The sequence below is a fragment of the Coregonus clupeaformis genome, chromosome 15, assembly GCF_020615455.1.
Source record: "Coregonus clupeaformis isolate EN_2021a chromosome 15, ASM2061545v1, whole genome shotgun sequence".
Classification (NCBI taxonomy): Eukaryota; Metazoa; Chordata; class Actinopteri; order Salmoniformes; family Salmonidae; genus Coregonus; species Coregonus clupeaformis.
The window spans coordinates 46,941,726-46,963,225 of NC_059206.1; the positions used below are offsets into that span (position 1 = coordinate 46,941,726).

The 21,500-nt window shown below is 42.6% G+C and overlaps 1 protein-coding gene across 3 annotated transcripts; it reads left to right on the plus strand.

Moving 5' to 3' along the window:
* Positions 1 to 852: 852 nt before the first annotated feature.
* LOC121582209 (membrane-associated transporter protein) lies at positions 853 to 21,416 on the plus strand. 3 transcript variants are annotated; one of them, XM_041897863.2, is made up of 7 exons: positions 853 to 1,754; positions 4,919 to 5,095; positions 9,398 to 9,756; positions 11,672 to 11,812; positions 12,631 to 12,754; positions 18,961 to 19,166; positions 21,129 to 21,416. In XM_041897863.2, exons 1-7 carry the CDS (start codon positions 1,283 to 1,285, stop codon positions 21,348 to 21,350), a joined length of 1,701 nt encoding a protein of 566 aa, XP_041753797.1. In that variant the 5' UTR covers positions 853 to 1,282; the 3' UTR covers positions 21,351 to 21,416. The 3 variants fall into 3 exon arrangements, with proteins under 3 accessions (XP_041753797.1, XP_041753796.1, XP_041753795.1); XM_041897862.2 differs by having other exon boundaries at positions 11,675 to 11,812; positions 21,123 to 21,415; XM_041897861.2 differs by having other exon boundaries at positions 21,123 to 21,412.
* Positions 21,417 to 21,500: the final 84 nt, after the last annotated feature.

Genomic DNA, 21,500 nt, shown 5'->3' on the forward strand with positions numbered 1-21,500 from the left:
CAAGACAATGGCCTGATGGAACACCTTGATAAGAATGTTGACTTCATCCATAAAGGAAAGTAAATGACTGTAGAGATGTTGTGTTTGAAGTACAGTTCACAATTTTACTGTTTCAAATGTGTCTAGCATAACTAATCTAACCATGATGGACCACATTGATAAGAATGTTCACTTCCTCCACTCAAAGTAGTCTAGCTATTGTCCCCTCAAACACGTGACCGTATCTAGCCCTCACTCATTGGTATTTTTAACTCTGGAACACAATGTATCTACTACGTTAGTGACCTTAGGACTCGAGGTCTGGTGAGAATGTGGCCTTTTAATCTGTCTGACTCTAAGCATCTGACTGCCTCCCCAGGCCTCTCTGACTGCCTCCCCATGTTCCTCTGACGTGGGCGGTGGGCAGGGTTCCCATGAGAAACTCTGGGAATTGCCTCAACGTCTCACATGACTGAGGCAGGGTGAACTAGCTAGTGTCTCATGACAAATCCTAACAACGTTTTAGAAACTGAATTTTAATACATAGAGGAAATAAATGTGTTCAACTGCTGAGGGTACATCCTTGTCTTTGGACATCCAGTGTAATGGTATGTGTTAGTCATAGTCACGTGTGGATGGCTTCTCTTCCAGGAATTGTATACTGTAAATACGTTGGCTCCTCCATCCCCCCTCCACTCTTCCATCAAAGGGTTACAACTCCTTTTCTCCACAGGGATCACATGCTACATCACTTGATCAACCTGATGTGCACACGAGCAGAACACCAGCAGACCACAAAGAGCCCTTGTGAGCGAACTGCATAAAAACAGGAAAGCAAGGATTCAGATACACATGCAATGTAACATGCTTTAGCAGAGTTGTAAATTCATCTCTTGTCATTCTCCTGTCATCCAATTCTCTCTCTCTGTTGGGACTACTGAATTTCTGGTAATCAAGTGATAATTTCATGGAACTCCAAATTATTCCAGGAATAGTTTTGATGGAAAGGAATGTAGTGTTGTGAGATGGGGTTAAAAGCCATAATCTTAGTCACGTGCTTTAAAAAAAAAACTAAAAGTTGAAACATTCATCTAAATCAAACCAACAGCCACACCCCATCTCTCCTCCCATCTCCTCAGCCTCTCCTCTCCTCGCCTCAGATCAGGACTTGTGGCTACTTGGACTCATTGCTCAACTATGCAGTAGAGAATTAGCTGGAGCCAAGAAGCAGAGATTGGGCTGTTTGCCATTGACAAGCGGGCTGAGAGCTACACCCATACACCCTCCGTCTCCCCCAGTAGCTATGTCCTTCCTCACAGGGGACCAACCCCAGCCATGCAGGCTTCCGGAGCCCGGAACACACATCACAGGTCTGGACTGTTACTCAATGGGGAGTGTGGACTGTAGGGAGTCTACGAAGGAGAACTACTTGGACAATATGGAGCCCGTTGTGTTTGGGGTGGTGGAGCTTCCCAGGCGCTCTCGGGGAAGGCTGTTGCTGCATGGCATGGTCATGTTTGGAAGGGAATTTTGCTATGCGGTGGAGGCAGCCTTCGTCACACCGGTGCTGCTCAGTGTGGGACTCCCTCAGAGCTTGTACAGCCTTGTGTGGCTGATCAGCCCCATCCTGGGCTTTCTGCTGCAACCCATCATCGGCTCGGCCAGCGACTACTGCAGGTCCCCGTGGGGCCGACGGAGGCCCTACATCCTCGCACTGGGGATTATGATGCTCATGGGCCTTACCTTGTTTCTAAATGGAGATGCAGTCATATCAGGTAAGAGCCCATTGCTATCAGGCATAGTGTTCTACAAGGTACGTGAGAACTAGTCTATGTTTTTTCAATAGTTGGGCAGCTTGGATATGAGAAACCAAAATATTTTCACTGTAACATACGTAATATATTTAATTTAAACTTGTGCTTAGTTAATGGGCTGTTTCAATGTTAATAGAAAATGTAAATATGGGTTTTAAAGCCCTGCCCGAGCCACCCCTACCCTAAGAGAAACATGAGGGTGTCATGCTCTGAACTCAAACTGCTAATTAAATTGTCTGAACACCAGATTATCTTGCTAGATTCCGTGTCTAGTGGGCACATATTTACACAGTCTGAGATGGTCAAACTAATTAACAGCTGCCAGAAGAGGGTAATAACTGAAAACGAAGAATGAAAGTATTACATATTTACATACACATATTACTACATAATTTAGTGTGTTTGTCTGGCAGTTGAATGTGTTTCATAACCATTAATGAGAAGGTGTCTTAGTGTGTCTAGACAGAAGGGTCAAATGTTCCTATTATTTTGACTGGACTGTTTCCCTTCACCAAGTTGATTGCACAAGATGTTCAGCAATTATTCCAAAAATGACAAGCTTAAATGCAGGCCTTGAACAACAGCAATTATTGAAACCTTACTCTGAGTACTGAACACAATCCTGAGAGGATCTGGATTCTCAAGGGAAAACTAACTATCATCATCTGCAAAGAACAGAAATGAAAGAGATATGGCATATCTTTACACCTCTGCAAATACTGAGACGTACACTGAACAACAATATAAACGCAACATGTAAAGTGTTGGTCCCATGTTTCATGAGATGAAATAAAAGATCCCAGAAATGTTCCATATGCACAAAAAGCTTATTTCTCTCAAAGTTTGTGCACAAATTTGTTTACATCCCTGTTAGTGAGCATTTCTCCTTGCCAAGATACTCCATCCACCTGACAGGTGTGGCATATCAAGAAGCTGATTAAACAGCATGTTCATTACACAGGTGCACCTTGTGCTGGGGACAATAAAAGGCCACTCTAAAATGTACAGTTTTGTCACACAACACAATGCCACCGATGTCGCAAGTTTTGAGGGAGCATGCAATTGGCATGCTGACTGCAGGAATGTCTACCAGAGCTGTTGCCAGAGAATTGAATGTTCATTTCCCTACCATCAGCCAACGTCATTTTAAAGAATTTGGCAGTACCTCCAACCTGTCTCACAACCGCAGACCACGTGTGTGGCGTCGTGTGGGCGAGCGGTTTGCTGATGTCAACGTTGTGAACAGAGTGCCCCATGGTGGCGATGGAGTTATGGTGTGGGCAGGCATAAGCTACGGACAACGAACACAATTGCATTTTATCGATGGTAATTTGACATTTTTTTAAAGGTATCTGTGACCAACAGATGCGTATCTGTATTCCCAGTCATGTGAAATCCATACATTAGGGCCTAATGAATTTATTTCCTGATATGAACTATAACTCAGTAAAATCTTTTAAATTGTTGCATGTTGAGTTTATATTTTTGTTCAGTATACATGTTTGGCCCATACCTCTTTTCAGAAACTGTTATATCTACTCTTGTTCATGTTGTTAATTTTCACGTCCATGAATTTGAGCTTACTGGGTCAAATACATATTTCAAATACTTTTAAGTAGTTGAGCTGTGCTTGTGGATTGAAAAGGATAAATTAAAGTAGAATAATACTACAATATCTAAATGCATTCACTCCATAAGGGCTTGGATTGGATTTCCTTTTGCAGCAGTATTGTACATTGATCTGACAACCTAACTTTTTGTTTTCAGTGAATGCCTTCATTGTGGGTTGATATCCTCAAAATAGTTTTCAGTTATGCCGGATTTAACCTTCTCTGTAATAATACTGTACAATACAAAGTGTGACCACTTACAGTACTTTTGTTAAGATTAGTATCTCCATTCTTCAACACTGTAGTAAATAGTAAAACAGGATCTGTGACATAATCATAATGCACACACTGGGTGTTAGCTACTGTAGTGTACAGTACAGTACAGTACAGTACAGTATATTGTGTTTCCTACAATGGATAGAACTAAGCTTTGAGGAAAGTTCTTGAATTTCTCTGAGATCAAAACGTAGGCCTCAATACATCCGGCATTCCTAATGAGACTGCAACACAACACCCAACTGGGATTTGTAATGGGATTAGTAATCACCCAAATTTATACGGCTGTGTAGGTTTTAATTCTGCTACAATCTGTCAGCCAAATGTTTCTCTCTCAAGATAAAGGACATAATTCTGTTTATTTGTGCTCCGCTGTGTGCACAACATAATTATGACAATTATTCTGATTGATTTGCTACAGTATCTCTTTTTGATGAGCATCAACACTAGATAACTACTGTGGTGGTCCTCTGTAGCTCAGCTGGTAGAGCACGGCGCTTGTAACGCCAAGGTAGTGGGTTCGATCCCCGGGACCACCCATACACAAAAAAATGTATGCACGTATGACTGTAAATCGCTTTGGATAAAAGCGACTGCTAAATGGCATATTATTATTATTACCAATACACATGTTTATACAGAGTGTCAGATTGGGGATATTAACATACAATTAAGTAGGAGTTGTTTTTCTAGCCAGACAGAGCCGTGCTGGCAATGTGTTTTGTTTCAGTTTGAGTTTCTTTTCTTTTTAAAGGCAAAAACAAATACATTTGCCTTTCAAACTGCCCTTGCATTGTGTTGAACAAAAGGAATGTGGTTTCAAACATGCTATTCCTTGCTATGTGGTGAATGTATGATTGTATTAGCCCCCATCGATCATGCTCTTGATGAAACCGTAAGTATCAATGTACTGAAACTATATGATCAAATGTGTTTGATCAAGTTGTAAACAAATCCACTGACTCACTGTTTATCTCAGAAGCCCTGGAAAATATGTCTCATCACGTCTGTAAATGTCAGCTGGGACAGTGTCTGTCTTGAAGGTAATTGCTGAGCGAAAGATGTACCTCTTAAGGCAAACTTAAATTATTCAGCTGCTATGCCCCATCCTAAACAAACACAAAAAGCTTTCAGAACTATCTGTTATTGAAAGTGGAACTAGTTGTAGTAATGAGTGAAAAATCTGACAGACTGAAACCATAACTTCAAGTAAACTCCTGTCTTTCTCCTATTTTGCAGTGTTAGTACAGGATAGGTCATTGAAGAGGATATGGGCCATCGTCATAGTCATGTTTGGAGTGGTGCTATTTGACTTTGCAGCAGACTTCATCGATGGGCCAGTCAAGGCCTACCTCTTTGACGTCTGCTCGTACACAGACAAGGAAAGAGGACTGCACTACCATGCCCTTCTCACAGGTAAGAAAAATATGATATAACCTCCCTCCCACTAGTCAGATTCAATATTGTTTGATTGATAGGCTCTTACTTTTATGCTTGTGGAATATAGAAATTCAAATTGGTAGGCAAATGTGGAGATTCATTGCTTATTTGCTGTCTTTGTTGATATAGGTTTGCTTTTATATTTATATTATATGTATATTTTCAGTGTTTAGTTATCATGTAGTTAATGTGATTGTTATGGAATAAGAACTGGCCTCCCAATCTCCACTCCTTTATATTAAGTTATTTTAGTCATGAGGCAGCCGGATTGGGATCTCTGACAGTATGCAGAGTGCATGTCTGGGTGTGGGGAGGAGAGGGTCCCTGCAGCACCGAGTGCATATTCACATGTGATGTAAATACCTCTCAGTATGCTCTGTGCTTTTAAGTGGCTGTTTAGTAACCTGGAGCCTGGCCCTCAGAGCTCGCACAGTGAGTGAGTGAGTCAGTCAGTCAGTCAACAAGCGCGTGAGTAAGTTTTCAAGTGTACTAGCGAGCGAGTGCGTGGACTCAGCTGATGGCAAGGGAAGCCGGCACAGAGTGGTGTGAGCTTGTTCAGTAGGTCCTAATCCAGCAGATACTCAGTCATGTGTTGGAGTCATGAGTTGGAGCTGAGAGAGAGAGACCTGCTATTCACCGTAGCCCTGGTATGTGGAGGAATGTGTGTGTTTCTTGATACACAAGAGTTGGCTGTTATGATATTTCTCTTTTGTACTGTTTATTAGCTTAGCAGTCACACGCCCTGAACATAAAAAACGCCCCAAACTGAATTTTGACTACCCTCACAACTCACAAAATGTTACTAGCCTGTGAATTTAGAGGTGATGAACTCGAGAGTCAATTTACATTTACATTTTAAATCAAATCAAAATCAAATCAAATTTTATTGGTCACATGCGCCGAATACAACAGGTGCAGACATTACAGTGAAATGCTTACTTACAGCCCTTAACCAACAGTGCATTTACTTTAAACAAAAAAAGTAAGAATAAAACAACAACAAAAAAAGTGTTGAGAAAAAAAGAGCAGAAGTAAAATAAAGTGACAGTAGGGAGGCTATATATACAGTAAAATAAAGTGACAGTAGGGAGGCTATATATACAGGGGGGTACCGTTGCAGAGTCAATGTGCGGGGGCACCGGCTAGTTGAGGTAGTTGAGGTAATATGTACATGTGGGTAGAGTTAAAGTGACTATGCATAAATACTTAACAGAGTAGCAGCAGCGTAAAAAGGATGGGGGTGGGGGGGGCAGTGCAAATAGTCCGTGTAGCCATGATTAGCTGTTCAGGAGTCTTATGGCTTGGGGGTAGAAGCTGTTGAGAAGTCTTTTGGACCTAGACTTGGCACTCCGGTACCGCTTGCCGTGCGGTAGCAGAGAGAACAGTCTATGACTAGGGTGGCTGGAGTCTTTGACAATTTTGAGGGCCTTCCTCTGACACCGCCTGGTATAGAGGTCCTGAATGGCAGGGAGCTTTGCCCCAGTGATGTACTGGGCCGTACGCACTACCCTCTGTAGTGCCTTGCGGTCAGAGGCCAAGCAGTTGCCATACCAGGCGGTGATGCAACCAGTCAGGATGCTCTCGATGGTGCAGCTGTAGAATTTTTGAGGATCTGAGGACCCATGCCAAATCTTTTTAGTCTCCTGAGGGGGAATAGGCTTTGTCGTGCCCTCTTCACGACTGTCTTGGTGTGTTTGGACCATGATAGTTCGTTGGTGATGTGGACACCAAGGAACTTGAAGCTCTCAACCTGTTCCACTACAGCCCCGTCGATGAGAATGGGGGCGTGCTCAGTCCTCTTTTTTTTACTGTAGTCCACAATCATCTCCTTTGTCTTGGTCACGTTGAGGGAGAGGTTGTTGTCCTGGCACCACACGGCCAGATCTCTGACCTCCTCCCTATAGGCTGTCTCATCGTTAGTCATTTAGCAGACGCTCTTATCCAGAGCGACTTACAGGAGCAATTAGGGTTAAGTGCCTTGCTCAAGGGCACATTTACGTCATTTAGCAGACGCTCTTATCCAGAGCGACTTACAAATTGGTGCATTCACCCTATAGCCAGTGGGATAACCACTTTACACTTTTTTTTTTTTTTTTTTGGGGGGTGGAAGGATTACTTTATCCTATCCCAGGTATTCTTTAAAGAGGTGGGGTTTCAAATGTCTCCGGAAGGTGGTGAGTGACTCCGCTGTCCTGGCGTCGTGAGGGAGCTTGTTCCACCATTGGGGTGCCAGAGCAGCGAACAGTTTTGACTGGGCTGAGCGGGAATTAGTGGATAAATGCATGAAAATACAGAAATCCCAAAATATTTGATATGACAATTGTTGAAACATGCCATGTCCAAGATATGCTTTGAAGTATGTATTGATTATTCTTTTAGAGCTAGAGTTGTTTACATAGCTGGATGTTTTTAGAGATTAGCTGTCTGAGCATGTAGAATGTTAATGGTTTTCATGGTCTTTGGTTCAATGTCCTTTCTAACTCACTGTGTATATCCAACCAATAACACAGATGCAGACTGTTTCCAAACCGCTTCTATGGATAGATACAAAATAAAGTATAACGTTTGACTAGTTTCTCTGCAATAACATATCATTTACAATAATGGAAGGAGGGGACCAGAGATATACAGTATACATACAAATATAGCCTGCCATATAATTTTCTTTATATGGCTCTAGAGAGGCTATTTGTTATAATAGTCAGGGAGTAGTGCAGTGACGTGAAATCCTAGTTTGAGGTTTTCAAACTCAATGCATAATTGATGACTGATTGTTTCAGTTACATGCAGGTATCTCATTGTAGGATGCAGGATGAAGAATTTAGGGAACATACGTCCAGACTTAATGCAGACAGACAGTTGATGTAAAATCCTAGTTAGACATACTCAAAATTGCTGCATAATTTATGAGAAGTTTGTGTTACAGGCTTCTCAATGTAGGGTGCTGGTGTAAGAATTGAGGGAACATACAGTAGTATGTCCAGATTATAGGGATATGTCTGACAGAACAAGCCACTTATCTGTGTGGAGGATCGTACTACGTGACAAAACTCATTTATCACAACATTACTCCCAGCTTCTCTGAGATCACCCAGCCTCAACGTTACATTGTGACATGAGCTTTAAATTCAGATGCAAGAAGCATTATTTTATCAATCAGACCTTGTATTTATTAAATACAGCCCACATTATCTTCCTGGGAAAATTCAAAACCACCACAAGCAAAATGGCGGCAGTAGGCAGAGATGGTGAAACAAGGCTCTTTACTGGTGGTCCCGAAGCCAAAATACAAAATAACAGACTTATCACCATAAAAGGAAAGCGGAGCAAATAAGTCTCCAAAAACCGGCTGACAGCCAAAATACTACATTTTAGTCATTTAGCAGACGCTCTTATCCAGAGCGACTTACAGTTAGTGAGTGCATACTGGACCCTGTGGGAATCGAACCCACAACCCTGGCGTTGCAAACGCCATGCTCTACCAACTGAGCTACATTCCCTCCCTTACCCTGGGCCAATTGTGCGCCGCCCCAGGGGTCTCCCGGTCGCGGCCGGCTACGACAGAGCCTGGATTCGAACCAGGATCTCTAGTGGCACAGCTAGCACTGCGATGCAGTGCCTTAGACCACTGCGCCACTCGGGAGGACTACTACCTAAGACTGAAACAAATAACGAAACAGGGAGAACACTTCTCAAGTACCTGTACATAGGTCTCTGATCAGACACTGAGTAGTACTGCTGGACATAGAGAAACTAACAGAGAAAACTGAGCAAGGGAACACAGGGAAGTGAGGGCATAAATACATAGGTGAACAGGTAGACACAGGTGACACCAATATGATACTGATTAGTCCAGACTGTGAGTGAGGAGGTGCCTAAGGTTGTCGGAGGATGACACCTAGTGGGTCGCTCCGGAACTGCGACCCCCTCCTGTAACATTGGGCCAGTAACAGAAAGGTTACTAGTTCGAATCCAGAACCAACAAAGGTGAATAATCTGCCGATGTGCCCTTGAGCAAGACACTTAATCCTAATTTTAAGATCCTAGCCGTGATCCCACTCCCAGAGGCTGTCTCGGGGAGTTGACATATGCAAAAAAGACATTTCCAATTCACACGTGTATGATACATACTTGGGACAAATATAAGCAGCCTCCAAATGATTACATGTTTTTCTTTATGTTCAGATGATATCTGATGACTCTGCTATGACCAATGGCCTAGGGCCCCCACCACCTGACCTCTTAACCAATATCTATTGTGCTTGTTGTCTGTTGCAGGGCTTGGGGGTGCCTTCGGGTACCTCGTGGGAGCCATGGACTGGGGTCACTCGTCCCTGGGCCGACTGCTGGGGTCAGAGTACCAGGTCATCTACTTCTTCTCTGCTCTGACCTGGACGGTATTCCTCATCGTGCATCTCTTCAGCATCCCAGAGACACCCCTAGCCAAGGACATTAACTTGGATACGTTGAACCCCAATGCCCTCCTCCTCATCAGCACACACAGCAGCAGTGGTGGCTATGGATCCTTGCATGGATCCATGTCGCAAGAGTCGGAGCCAGACCTCCGGCCTCGTTCATTCTCTGCCCTGGGGGAAGCCAATTCCGTCACATCCAGTGCCAAGCAACCCAACAAAGAGGTATGTCAAAGACATACCATGGAGTCTACTCTGGCTGACATTCTCTATGAGATCCTGACTTTGATACCAATACTGTGTTTTACAGGTAACAAAACAAAGAGATTGGTCTATGAAACTACACACACTAATGAAATGTCAAATCCCTTGAAAGACATCAGTGTTTACTAAGAAGAATGTGATCACACTGTAGAGTAATCTTGATGTACACTGCAGTATACGTGCTGTGATTTAGTGTTTTATGTTCATATCTCATGGCACTTCTATGGCACTTAAAAAGAGGTGACTACCTCTCGAGTATCTCCTTGGGTAAAAGCTCTTGATTTACTCGTGAGGAGATATGTATTATATACTATTTACACAGTATAGTGTGACCTTTGTGTTTTCTGACACGAGTCTCACTAAACGCTGCTCACACGCAGGCCCTGACCCCCAGGCTCCAGACTTTAGGCTACTCTTTGATAGGTTAAAGCCTGGGAATTATGTAAAGTACTTATGTAGTAGTAACAATGACTCTGTTGTATACTGATAACGCAAAATGAATGTTAGAGCTTTAAGCTATGAGCACAAGTCATTTATAAAGCCATTGTGTGTCAATACTCTCAACATTAGACTACGCAAACAGTCTGGGTGGGCGTATCTCTCTTTGGACCATTGTGAGTGGTCTGTGTCCTTAGCCAAATGTGGCATCGTTGTGTGAGATATGTGCTTTCATGTCTCTATGGTGTAGCACTGCTCTGGTGTGTGGCAGTGGTGACCACTCCCCAGGCATTGCCATAGTAACCACATAATTAGAATTTTGCAGTATTTCAATGTGTATAATTTCCATATGTGGCGTGGATAGAGGATAGTGGATAGAGAAGAGGGAGTTGGAGATAGGAGGATTGTTAGAGGACAACAGTCATGTAGTTATTTAAAGAAGCAAGAAATAATGACTTGTGTTTGTCTGTTCCCAAACCCAGTGTTAATGGAGGAAACAGGTGTTAGTTACCGGCGTCAGCTGGATTACATGCATGGTTACCTTGACGCTGATGAGACCAGGCATTCATCTGGCCTGGCTAGAGTGTAAAACACCCACTAAAAGGTTGTAATGTCACCTTACACGAGAAATTCATCATTATACTGTACTGTGCTATAGGTAGCTCAGCCCCTGGAATTAAATGAATTACATGATCTCTAAGGCTCATCCAGCCATTCAAACCAGTGCTCTGAAAGTGACACATATTTAACAATTCATTCAGCACCATGACAATGGAAATGTAATGACTGTATTTATGCCCAGCGTGTTACTATTGCTGGAAAGGAATTATGACTGACTTTTCAGTTATTCAACATTTTATGAAAAGAGACAGGAAATGATTACTGTATATTCTTAGATGATACTATTCTAGCAGGCGAGGGTCCTCTATTATCACAGTAGTCAGACAGGGTACTTTGGTGCAACCATAGATTTTCATATTCTATTTCGGTGGGTACAGCCACTTTACAGAATTCATAGAAAACGTTTATGGGGAATTTAGTTTGGGATAATAACATGAGTTTATGTATTTTGTCATGCCACACTGTGTACACTTACACAGTATAAAATAGCTTTAAATCCTACAGAACATTAGTTACTATATTACAGTACATTCTATTTCACCCATTTCTTTAATCCCTTGTTCTTTGTTTTATTCCCTCTGTTCCTGACTTGTTAAAACAGGATTTTTACAGGATAAGGCCAGTGTATCTGTCATTAGCTAGTAGCCTTCATCTGACCTCTCTTTATCCTTATCTGACCCCTGACTGTTCCTCGTTCTTTTTAAATTCCCTCTGTTCTTGCCTTATTAAAACTTGATTTCTACTGACCCCCTGCTGTTCCTGTGTGAGTCCTTCTGAAGTCTCATGACCTAACCCTGTGTGTTTCTCTATACTGCAGCAGAAGAGGATGACTCTGAAGTCATGTCTCCTGGCCATGATTAACATGCCTAGTCATTACCGCTGTCTCTGCGTCAGTCACCTGTTGGGTTGGACCGCCTTCCTCTGCAACATGCTCTTCTTCACAGACTTCATGGGACAGGTGAGAAGAGGAAGAGAGAGAGAAGGAGAGGGAGGTGGAGTGAGAGTGTGTGTCTGAGTGTGAGGCGGGAGGAGTGGGTTGTTCATTCTATGTAGCTACCATTAAACGTCAAACTAATGCTATCACTCATGCACTACTAATGATTACACTTATTTGACACTGGCCATTAGAGAAGTGAATCTTTTCACTCAATTTACATTCTAATGTCATCTTTAACATTAGGCGATAGCAAGATGTTCGTCATTGTGTTCATTAATAGGCTTCCTCTCTATTGGTTTAGCACCATCACAAAATACTCTGATTGGTGGGTAGTCTCTTGTCACAGCCTTAGCTGATTGGTTCTGTGTGCTCAGATGAATTGGTCTGTAATGACAGATGGCCTTTATAATGATCACGGCTGATCTGGATGCTACAAGCACTCACACAGGCTGCAGTTACACAGTGGTCATGGTGATTTAGTGGTTGAAGGCAGATTGAGCAGCATGCCAGGCGTGAACAAACCCTGCTTTGTCTGTATCAATAGACAGCTGTGGCACAGAGATGGTTTATGTTGTTGATACAGGCTTTGGTGGCTAAATAATAACAAATGGGATGGAGCTTGTTAACTGTTACAAGCTACTGTACAGTACATGCGCTATAAAGCAAATACATCATCATCATCCATCACTTCATGCAGGCACTAGTTTTTATCTCAATCCTCAACACCCATACCACCACTTTTATTGATTATTTGTGGGGGTGTATGTAATTATCATAATTATCATACTTGGTCATAACTTGTGTGTAATAATGGTTGAGTTGATTGTGTGTGTTGACAGATTGTGTATAAGGGCAACCCGTATGCGGACCATAACTCCACAGCCTACGAGCGGTATGAGAGGGGGGTGGAGATTGGATGCTGGGGTCTCTGTATCAACGCCATCTCCTCTGCTCTTTACTCCTGTAAGTCGTGTCGCAGCAAACATTATCGGAGTCAGCTAATGTCCACAACACGTGATTTAGCTCAAGGGTATACAGTGCTGTGAAAAAGTATTTGCCCCCTTTCAGATTTTCTCTATTTTTGCATATTTTTGATACTGAATGCTATCAGATCTTCAACCAAAACCTAATATTAGATAGGGAACCTGAGTTTACAAATAACCCATAATAAGACCCATCTCATACAAAAAGTTGACTCAAGTTTGCCAAAAAGCACCTGGATGATCTTCAAGACTCTTGGAGAATGTTCTATGGACAAATGAGTTGAAAGTATAATTTTTTAGATGACATGGGTCCCATTATGCCTGGCGAAAATCAAACATTGTATTCCACAGTAAGAACCTTATACCAACGGTCAAGCATGGTGGTGGTAGTGTGATTGTTTGGGGATTCTTTGCTGCCTCAGGACCTGGACGACTTGCCTTAATAGAAGGAACCATACATTTTGTGTTATATCAGAGAATTCTACTGGAGAATGTCAGGCCATCCGTCTGTGAGCTGAAGCTGAACCGCAGCTGGGTCATGCAGCAAAACAATGATCCAAAACACACAATCAAGACTATATGAAAATGGCTAAAAACAACACATTTGAAGTTTTGGAATGGCCTAGTCCAAGTCCAGACCTAATCCCAATTGAGATGTTGTGGCAGGACTTAAAGCAAAAAGTTCATGCTTGAAAACCCACAAATGTCGCTGAGTTAAAGCAGTTCTGCATGGAAGAGTGGACCAAAATTCCTCCACAGCGACATGAGAGACTGATCAACAACTACACTAAGTGTTTGGTTGGAGTCATTGCAAACTTGTCGTTTCTCTTTGCTTATTTGAGCTGTTCTTGCCATAATATGGACTTGGTCTTTTACCAAATAGAGCTATCTTCTTTACACCAACCCTACCTTGTCACAACACAACTGATTGGCTCAAACGCATTAAGAAGGAAAGAAATTCCACAAATTAACTTTTAACAATGCACACCTGTTAATTCAAATGCATTCAAGGTGACTACCTCATGAAGCTGGTTGAGAGAATGCCAAGAGTGTGCAAAGCTGTCATCAAGGCAAAGGGTGGCTACTTTGAATAATCTTTTTTGGTTACTACATGATTTCATATGTGTTATTTCATAATTTTGATGTCTTCACTATTATTCTACAATGTAGAAAATAGTAAAAATAAAGAAAACCCTTTGAATTAGTAGGTGTGTCCAAACTTTGGACTGGTAATGTATATATACAAAGAAATGTCAATAGAAAAACATGTCAAATGAAACGAAATGCAGCTAGTTTGCTGTGTTTTCAACTTCAGTTTGAAGTGAGTGTTCTGTGTAGTTGGCTAGCTAGCAAGCAGCGAAAAGCCTCCATAGCTACCATTTTTGTTTGCTATAGCAACCTGCAAAGTTCTGGAGCTATCAACCAGCGCTTAGTTAGTTTTGCTTTACATGGCAGACAATGCCTAAAATTGACCAGAGAACGCCTAAAATTGCACTTGACAACCAGTGTTAGTGAATGTAGCATCACGTTTTGTTGAAAAATGTATGGTTTGGGAAAGAATCTTGCTTTTTAATGCTGGTAACCCGTTAATAAATAATAAACTCGGCTTTGCCTCGTGGCTATGACCATCTCACAGCCATGATAAAAATGTCAGAACACATGGCCTCTCGTGTATTTGAGCAATAAGGCCAGAGGGGTTCTTATGCACGACGCAAGTGCCTGGATACAGCCCTTAACCATGGTATATTGGCCATATACAGTACCACAAACCCCAGAGGTGCCTTATTGCTATTATAAACTGGTTACCAACGTAATTTGAGCATGTAAAAATACATGCTTTGTCATACCCATGGTACAGTGGCTTGCGAAAGTATTCACCCTCTTGGCATTTTTCCTATTTTGTTGCCTTACAACCTGGAATTAAAATTGATTTTTTGGGGGGTTTGTATCATTTGATTTACACAACATGCCTACCACTTTGAAGATGCAAAATAATTTTTTTTGTGAAACAAACAGGAAATAAGACAAAAAATAAAAAAGGTGGCTTTGTAAAGCCACCTTTTGTAGCAATTACAGCTGCAAGTCTCTTGGGGTATGTCTCTATAAGCTTGGCACATCTAGCCACTGGGATTTTTGCCCATTCTTCAAGGCAAAACTGCTCCAGCTCCTTCAAGTTGGATGGGTTCCGCTGGTGTACAGCAATCTTTAAGTCATTCCACAGATTCTCAATTGGATTGAGGTCTGGGCTTTGACTAGGCCATTCCAAGACATTTAAATGTTTCCCCTTAAACCACTCAAGTGTTGCTTTAGCAGTATGCTTAGAGTCATTGTCCTGCTGGAAGGTGAACCTCCGTCCCAGTCGCAAATCTCTGGAAGACTGAAACAGGTTTCCCTCAAGAATTTCCCTGTATTTAGCGCCATCCATCATTCCTTCAATTCTGACCAGTTTCCCAGTCCCTGCCGATGCAAAAACATCCCCACAGCATGATGCTGCCACTACCATGCTTCACTGTGGGGATGGTGTTCTCGGGGTGATGAGAGGTGTTGGGTTTGCGCCAGACAGTGTTTTGCTTGATGACCAAAAAGCTCAATTTTAGTCTCATCTGACCAGAGTACCTTCTTCCATATGTTTGGGGAGTCTTTCACATGCCTTTTGGCGAACACCAAACGTGTTTGCTTATTTTTTTCTGTAAGCAATGGCTTTTTTCTGGCCACTCTTCCGTAAAGCCCAGCTCTGTGGAGTGTACGGCTTAAAGTGGTCCTTTGGACAGATACTCCCATCTCTGCTGTGGAGCTTTGCAGCTCCATCAGGGTTATCTTTGGTCTCTTTGTTGCCTCTCTGATTAATGCCCTCCTTGCCTGGTCCGTGAGTTTTGGTGGGCGGCCCTCTCTTGGCAGATTTGTTGTGGTGCCATATTCTTTCCATTTTTTAATAATGGATTTAATGGTGCTCTGTGGGACGTTAAAAGTTTCTGATACTTTTTATAACCCAACCCTGATCTGTACTTTTCCACAACATTGTCCCTGACCTGTTTGGAGAGCTCCTTGGTCTTCATGGTGCCGCTTGCTTAGTTGTGTTGCAGACTCTGGGGCCTTTCAGAACAGGTGTATATACAGTGGGGAGAACAAGTATTTGATACACTGCCGATTTTGCAGGTTTCCCTACTTACAAAGCATGTAGAGGTCTGTAATTTTTTACCATAGGTACACTTCAACTGTGAGAGACGGAATCTAAAACAAAAATCCAGAAAATCACATTGTATGATTTTTAAGTAATTAATTTGCATTTTATTGCATGACATAAGTATTTGATACATCAGAAAAGCAGAACTTAATACAGAAACCTTTGTTTGCAATTACAGAGATCATACGTTTCCTGTAGGTCTTGACCAGGTTTGCACACACTGCAGCAGGGATTTTGGCCCACTCCTCCATTCAGACCTTCTCCAGATCCTTCAGGTTTCAGGTCTTCGCTTGGCAATATGGACTTTCAGATCCCTCCAAAGATTTTCTATTGGGTTCAGGTCTGGAGACTGGCTAGGCCACTCCAGGACCTTGAGATGCTTCTTACGGAGCCACTCCTTAGTTGCCCTGGCTGTGTGTTTCAGGTCGTTGTCATGCTGGAAGACCCAGCCACGACCCATCTTCAATGCTCTTACTGAGGGAAGGAGGTTGTTGGCCAAGATCTCGCGATACATGGCCCCATCCATCCTCCCCTCAATACGGTGCAGTCGTCCTGTCCCCTTTGCAGAAAAGCATCCCCAAAGAATTATGTTTCCACCTCCATGCTTCACGGTTGGGATGGTGTTCTTGGGGTTGTACTCATCCTTCTTCTTCCTCCAAACACGGCGAGTGGAGTTTAGACCAAAAAGCTCTATTTTTGTCTCATCAGATCACATTACCTTCTCCCATTCCTCCTCTGGATCATCCAGATGGTCATTGGCAAACTTCAGACGGGCCTGGACATGTGCTGGCTTGAGCAGGGGGACCTTGCATGCGCTGCAGGATTTTAAACCATGAAGGTGTAATGTGTTACTAATGGTTTTCTTTGAGACTGTGGTCCCAGCTCTCTTCAGGTCATTGACCAGGTCCTGCCGTGTAGTTCTGGGCTGATCCCTCACCTTCCTCATGATCATTGATTCCCCACGAGGTGAGATCTTGCATGGAGCCCCAGACCGAAGGTGATTGACCGTCATCTTGAACTTCTTCCATTTTCTAATAATTGCACCAACAGTTGTTGCCTTTTCACCAAGCTGCTTGCCTATTGTCCTGTAGCCCATCCCAGCCTTGTGCAGGTCTACAATTTTATCCCTGATGTCCTTACACAGCTCTCTGGTCTTGGCCATTGTGAAGAGGTTGGAGTCTGTTTGATTGAGTGTGTGGACAGGTGTTTTTTATACAGGTAACGAGTTCAAACAGGTGCAGTTAATACAGGTAATGAGTGGAGAACAGGAGGCCTTCTTAAAGAAAAAACTAACAGGTCTGTGAGAGCCGGAATTCTTACTGGTTGGTAGGTGATCAAATACTTATGTCATGCAATAAAATGTAAATTCATTACTTAAAAATCATACAATGTGTTTTTCTGAATTTTTGTTTTAGATTCCGTCTCTCACAGTTGAAGTGTACCTATGATAAAAATTACAGACCTCTACATGCTTTGTAAGTAGGAAAACCTGCAAAATCGGCAGTGTATCAAATACTTGTTCTCCCCACTGTATATATACTGAGATCATGTGACAGATCTTGTGACACTTAGATTGCACACAGGTGGACTTTATTTAACTAATTATGTGACTTCTGAAGGTAATTGGTTGCACCAGACCTTATTTAGGGGCTTCATAGCAAAGGGGGTGAATACATGTGCACACACCACTTTTCCGTTATTTATTTTTTAGAATTTTTTGAAAAAAGTTATTTTTTTCATTTCACTTCACCAATTTGGACTACTTTGTGTATGTCCATTACATAAAATCCAAATAGAAATCCATTTAAATTACAGGTTGTAATGCAACAAAATAGGAAAAATGCCAAGGGGGATGAATACTTTTGCAAAGCACTGTATACGGTCTGATGTACCACGGCTTTCAGCCAATCAGCATTCAGGGCTCAAACCACCCAGTTTATAATATTGCTTATACCATAGCATTGTTGAATACTTGTTTCTGATTGGCTTGAAGGGCATTCTAGAGTGTGCATTATTTCCCTATTAAGCACGGTATATTTGCACGGTAGAATTCAATGGCTATGGTTTATTCTAACATGTTCTATGTTTGAGCTGCTTTTGAAAGCAAAAGTTGAATTGAAAACATTATTGGCATTGTTGAATTCGATTTTAATAATAGCAAGCTAGGACTGATGGTTTGGTTAGCTTAACTAGCCAGTCTGTTTGTTTGGTTACTAAAGCAACTTCTGTAGCTATCTAGTAAACTTGCTAGCTACTTTAGTGGATGTTGAACACATTTCTACCTGCAAATGAACACATTTCTAGCGGCAAATGTGTTAAATTATAGCCATGGTATAAAAGGGATAATCAACTCGGGGCTCTATGCGTTCTCTGGAAAATAATGCATCTCCGTGGAAGGTCAGTTCCACTCTGCTAGGTGTCGTGGAACACACCTTCCACGTCGTTCATTATTTTCCATAGAGCTCATAGCCCCTCGTTGATTGTCCCTCACTTAATTATACCTGCAGTCTTCTTGGACGTTACGTGTTCTTATACCCAGTAGTATATTTTACATTTTTGTCATTTAGCAGACGCTCTTATCCAGAGCGACTTACAGTTAGTGAATACATATATATATTTTTTTATACTGGCCCCCCGTGGGAATCAAACCCACCCTCTATCAACTGAGCTACATCCCTGCCGGCCATTCCCTCCCCTACCCTGGACGACGCTGGGCCAATTGTGCGCCGCCCATGAGTCTCCCGGTCGCGCCCGGCGGCGACAGAGCCTGGATTCGAACCAGGATCTCTAGTGGCACAGTTAGCACTGCGATGCAGTGCCTTAGACCACTGCGCCACTCAGGAGATTCATATAATGTAACAAAAAAGGCTTCATTGGCAGTACCAGTCCACATACTGTGTAAAGCTGAAATCTCTCTCTCTCTCTTTCTCTCTCTCTCTCGCTCTCCCTCCCACCCTCTCTCCACCCTCCCCTCCTTCCATCTCTCTCTGATGTGTCTACAGATGTCCAGAGGCTGCTGCTGCCCTACATCGGTCTGAAGGGGCTCTACTTCGTGGGATACTTTGTGTTTGGTCTGGGCACCAGTCTTATCGGCCTGTTCCCCAACATTATCACCACCCTCATCCTGTGCAGTGTCTTCGGAGTCATGTCCAGCACCTTGTACACCATCCCCTTCAATCTCATCTCAGAGTACCACCGCGAGGAGGAGGTCAGTACCCTCTCTCTCATAGCCTGGTCCCAGATCTGTTTGTCCAACTACAATGACCATAGGAGTTGGCAAGACCGCACCAACAGATCTGGGACCAGGCTACTTTCTCACACCTCAGATAGCTGGAACTGATAGTGGATTGTACATTCTGAGGCTGTAGCAGCTTACATTAAAAGCTAATAATGTGTAGTAGTTGCGGAACCTCATCCACCACCTGTCTGTAGCTCATACATGGAGTGATGCGCAGCTGCCCTTTTAAACTGGAATGCTCACCATGTCATGTATCACAGGTGAGCTCCCCTTTTCCCTTTCATGAAGGTGTAGAGTTACTTTCTTGATTTCGTCTATATTCTGTTTTCTGTCCAACGTGAGTGTCATAAGTCTCTTGTAATTCAAATTGCAAATGTAATCCCACTGTAGGTTGCTTTCTCTGGAATACTTGAATATCATTCAGGGCAAATAACTTTGTACCCGCATTTCTTTAGAATGTATTCCCAAACTGTCTAAATCAATAACCATCACCCCTCCAAAGAAGAGTGTATTATAAGACAATGAGTGGTGAGGAGTGCCATCCAAATGTGTCTTAATACAGTGAGATGACAGAGTGGACCCAAGTGTATCACTAGAGCTGCTAGTGATTACATTACACTTCCCCTCAGATGGGTGACCTTCTGTCCTCCCAACCCCCATCTCCCCACTCCCCATGAGCATGACTATTAGCCAGGCCATAGATCACCGCTATCTGTTGAGCCTGTCAACGTTGAGTGGTAAACGCTGTGTTGGTCAGCATGGGCCCCATGCTAAGCGCAGGTGTGCCCTTCACAACAGACACGCATCCCAAACACCTGTTGGACAACGTGTTCCTTTCCATAACGCTGATGCACAACAGACCTCGCTTAGACATAGTGCTGTTAGTGTTTTGGCTAAGCAGTGAACACCCTTTCAGTATGTAAGTAGGGAAAGGCTTGGCTTTGGATGGAAAAAAGTGATTAATGAGATTCAGTTTAGCCAATCTGCACTTCACTTTGGATTCAACACTTTCTGTCACCTTCAGTAAGGGCATTTCTGGACAGCGCTCCATGGTTAATTGTGAAAATAGTAGACATATATTCTATAAACACAGGACATGGGGAAATACATTTGCTCCAAATCATTTAGATTGATGAAATGCACATTTTATCCCCCCCAAAAAAGGAAAGGTATAGACAAGTAATATGTTACCCACATGAGAACATACTTTTCAGCAATAAAGCCCCCAAATTACTAACTGTAGTCCAGTCTGCCAATGCACGGGGCTGATTCATTTCAGAACATATAATCCCTAAATCGCTGCTTTCCCCATGAGTTGGGGAAAGACATACTGAATAATCAAACAGATGGAATATTCCAACAACGTCCCCAACTCACAAAGCAAAAGTTTTTCACACCAATGTACTTTTCCTTCATATCATGTTCATGTCTGTTTTTCCACTATTTCCCTCTGATAGGTTAGTAAAGTACACTGGTTTATATCAAACCAAACATCTAATCTTGTTTCAGCTCCATTTCCTGGTAATCCATTGTGTTATCAATATATTTACTCCCTATAGAGCAGGACCTGAAGGGGATTTGTGTTAACTAGTTTATTGATTTGGAGCTGAAGCATTGCTTGTAATTCTGCTTACTAGGCAATGTTCACAAAATACTTCCACAGCTTGTCAAGTTCTTGTACTGTGTCACAATGGGTTATATTTCCTTTAGTTTTACCACATGTTCTTTCACAACATGTTTTATAGTGGGTGGACTGTGAATTCGTTTTGTCATGAATACATTTTGTTGTGTGTGTGTGTGTGTGTGTGTGCGAGTATGAGAGTATGAGAGTGTGTTTGTTATACAGTAAGTAGCATTTCTAAAATGGATTCTTCCTGTTGTGACATAATACTGTTAAAAATGTAACGTCTCCCATCCCCCCACCAGGTGCAGAGGAAGATGGGGAAAGGGAATCATGCAGGACAGGATCGAGGCACCGGCGTGGATTGTGCAGCACTCACATGTATGGTGCAGCTGGCTCAGATCATCGTTGGGGCGGGACTGGGGGCATTGGTTAACATGGCAGGAAGTGTGATTGTGGTGGTCCTCTCAGCATCAGCAATGTCTCTAATTGGCTGTCTGTTCATCACCCTCTTCATCAGATACGTGGAATAACCTCTTTAATAAAGATATTAGGTAATACCCTTTAACCTCGTCTCCCTCTTCCTTACACCCTATAAAGGTTTTTGTAAATAGATTAAAAGCTGCTTCATATGCTCTTGAGCAAGGCAGAACAAACTGTGCAGATCAATGGGTTCCACTCAT

Excerpts from the sequence above, each read along its gene's own strand:
- LOC121582209 (XM_041897861.2), top strand. The coding sequence starts at position 1,283 with ATGTCCTTCCTCACAGGGGACCAACCCCAGCCATGCAGGCTTCCGGAG. Across the intron at positions 12,755-18,960 it reads CTCCTCTGCTCTTTACTCCT|ATGTCCAGAGGCTGCTGCTG; the intron begins GTAAGTCGTGTC and ends ATGTGTCTACAG. Across the intron at positions 19,167-21,122 it reads AGTACCACCGCGAGGAGGAG|GTGCAGAGGAAGATGGGGAA; the intron begins GTCAGTACCCTC and ends TCCCCCCACCAG.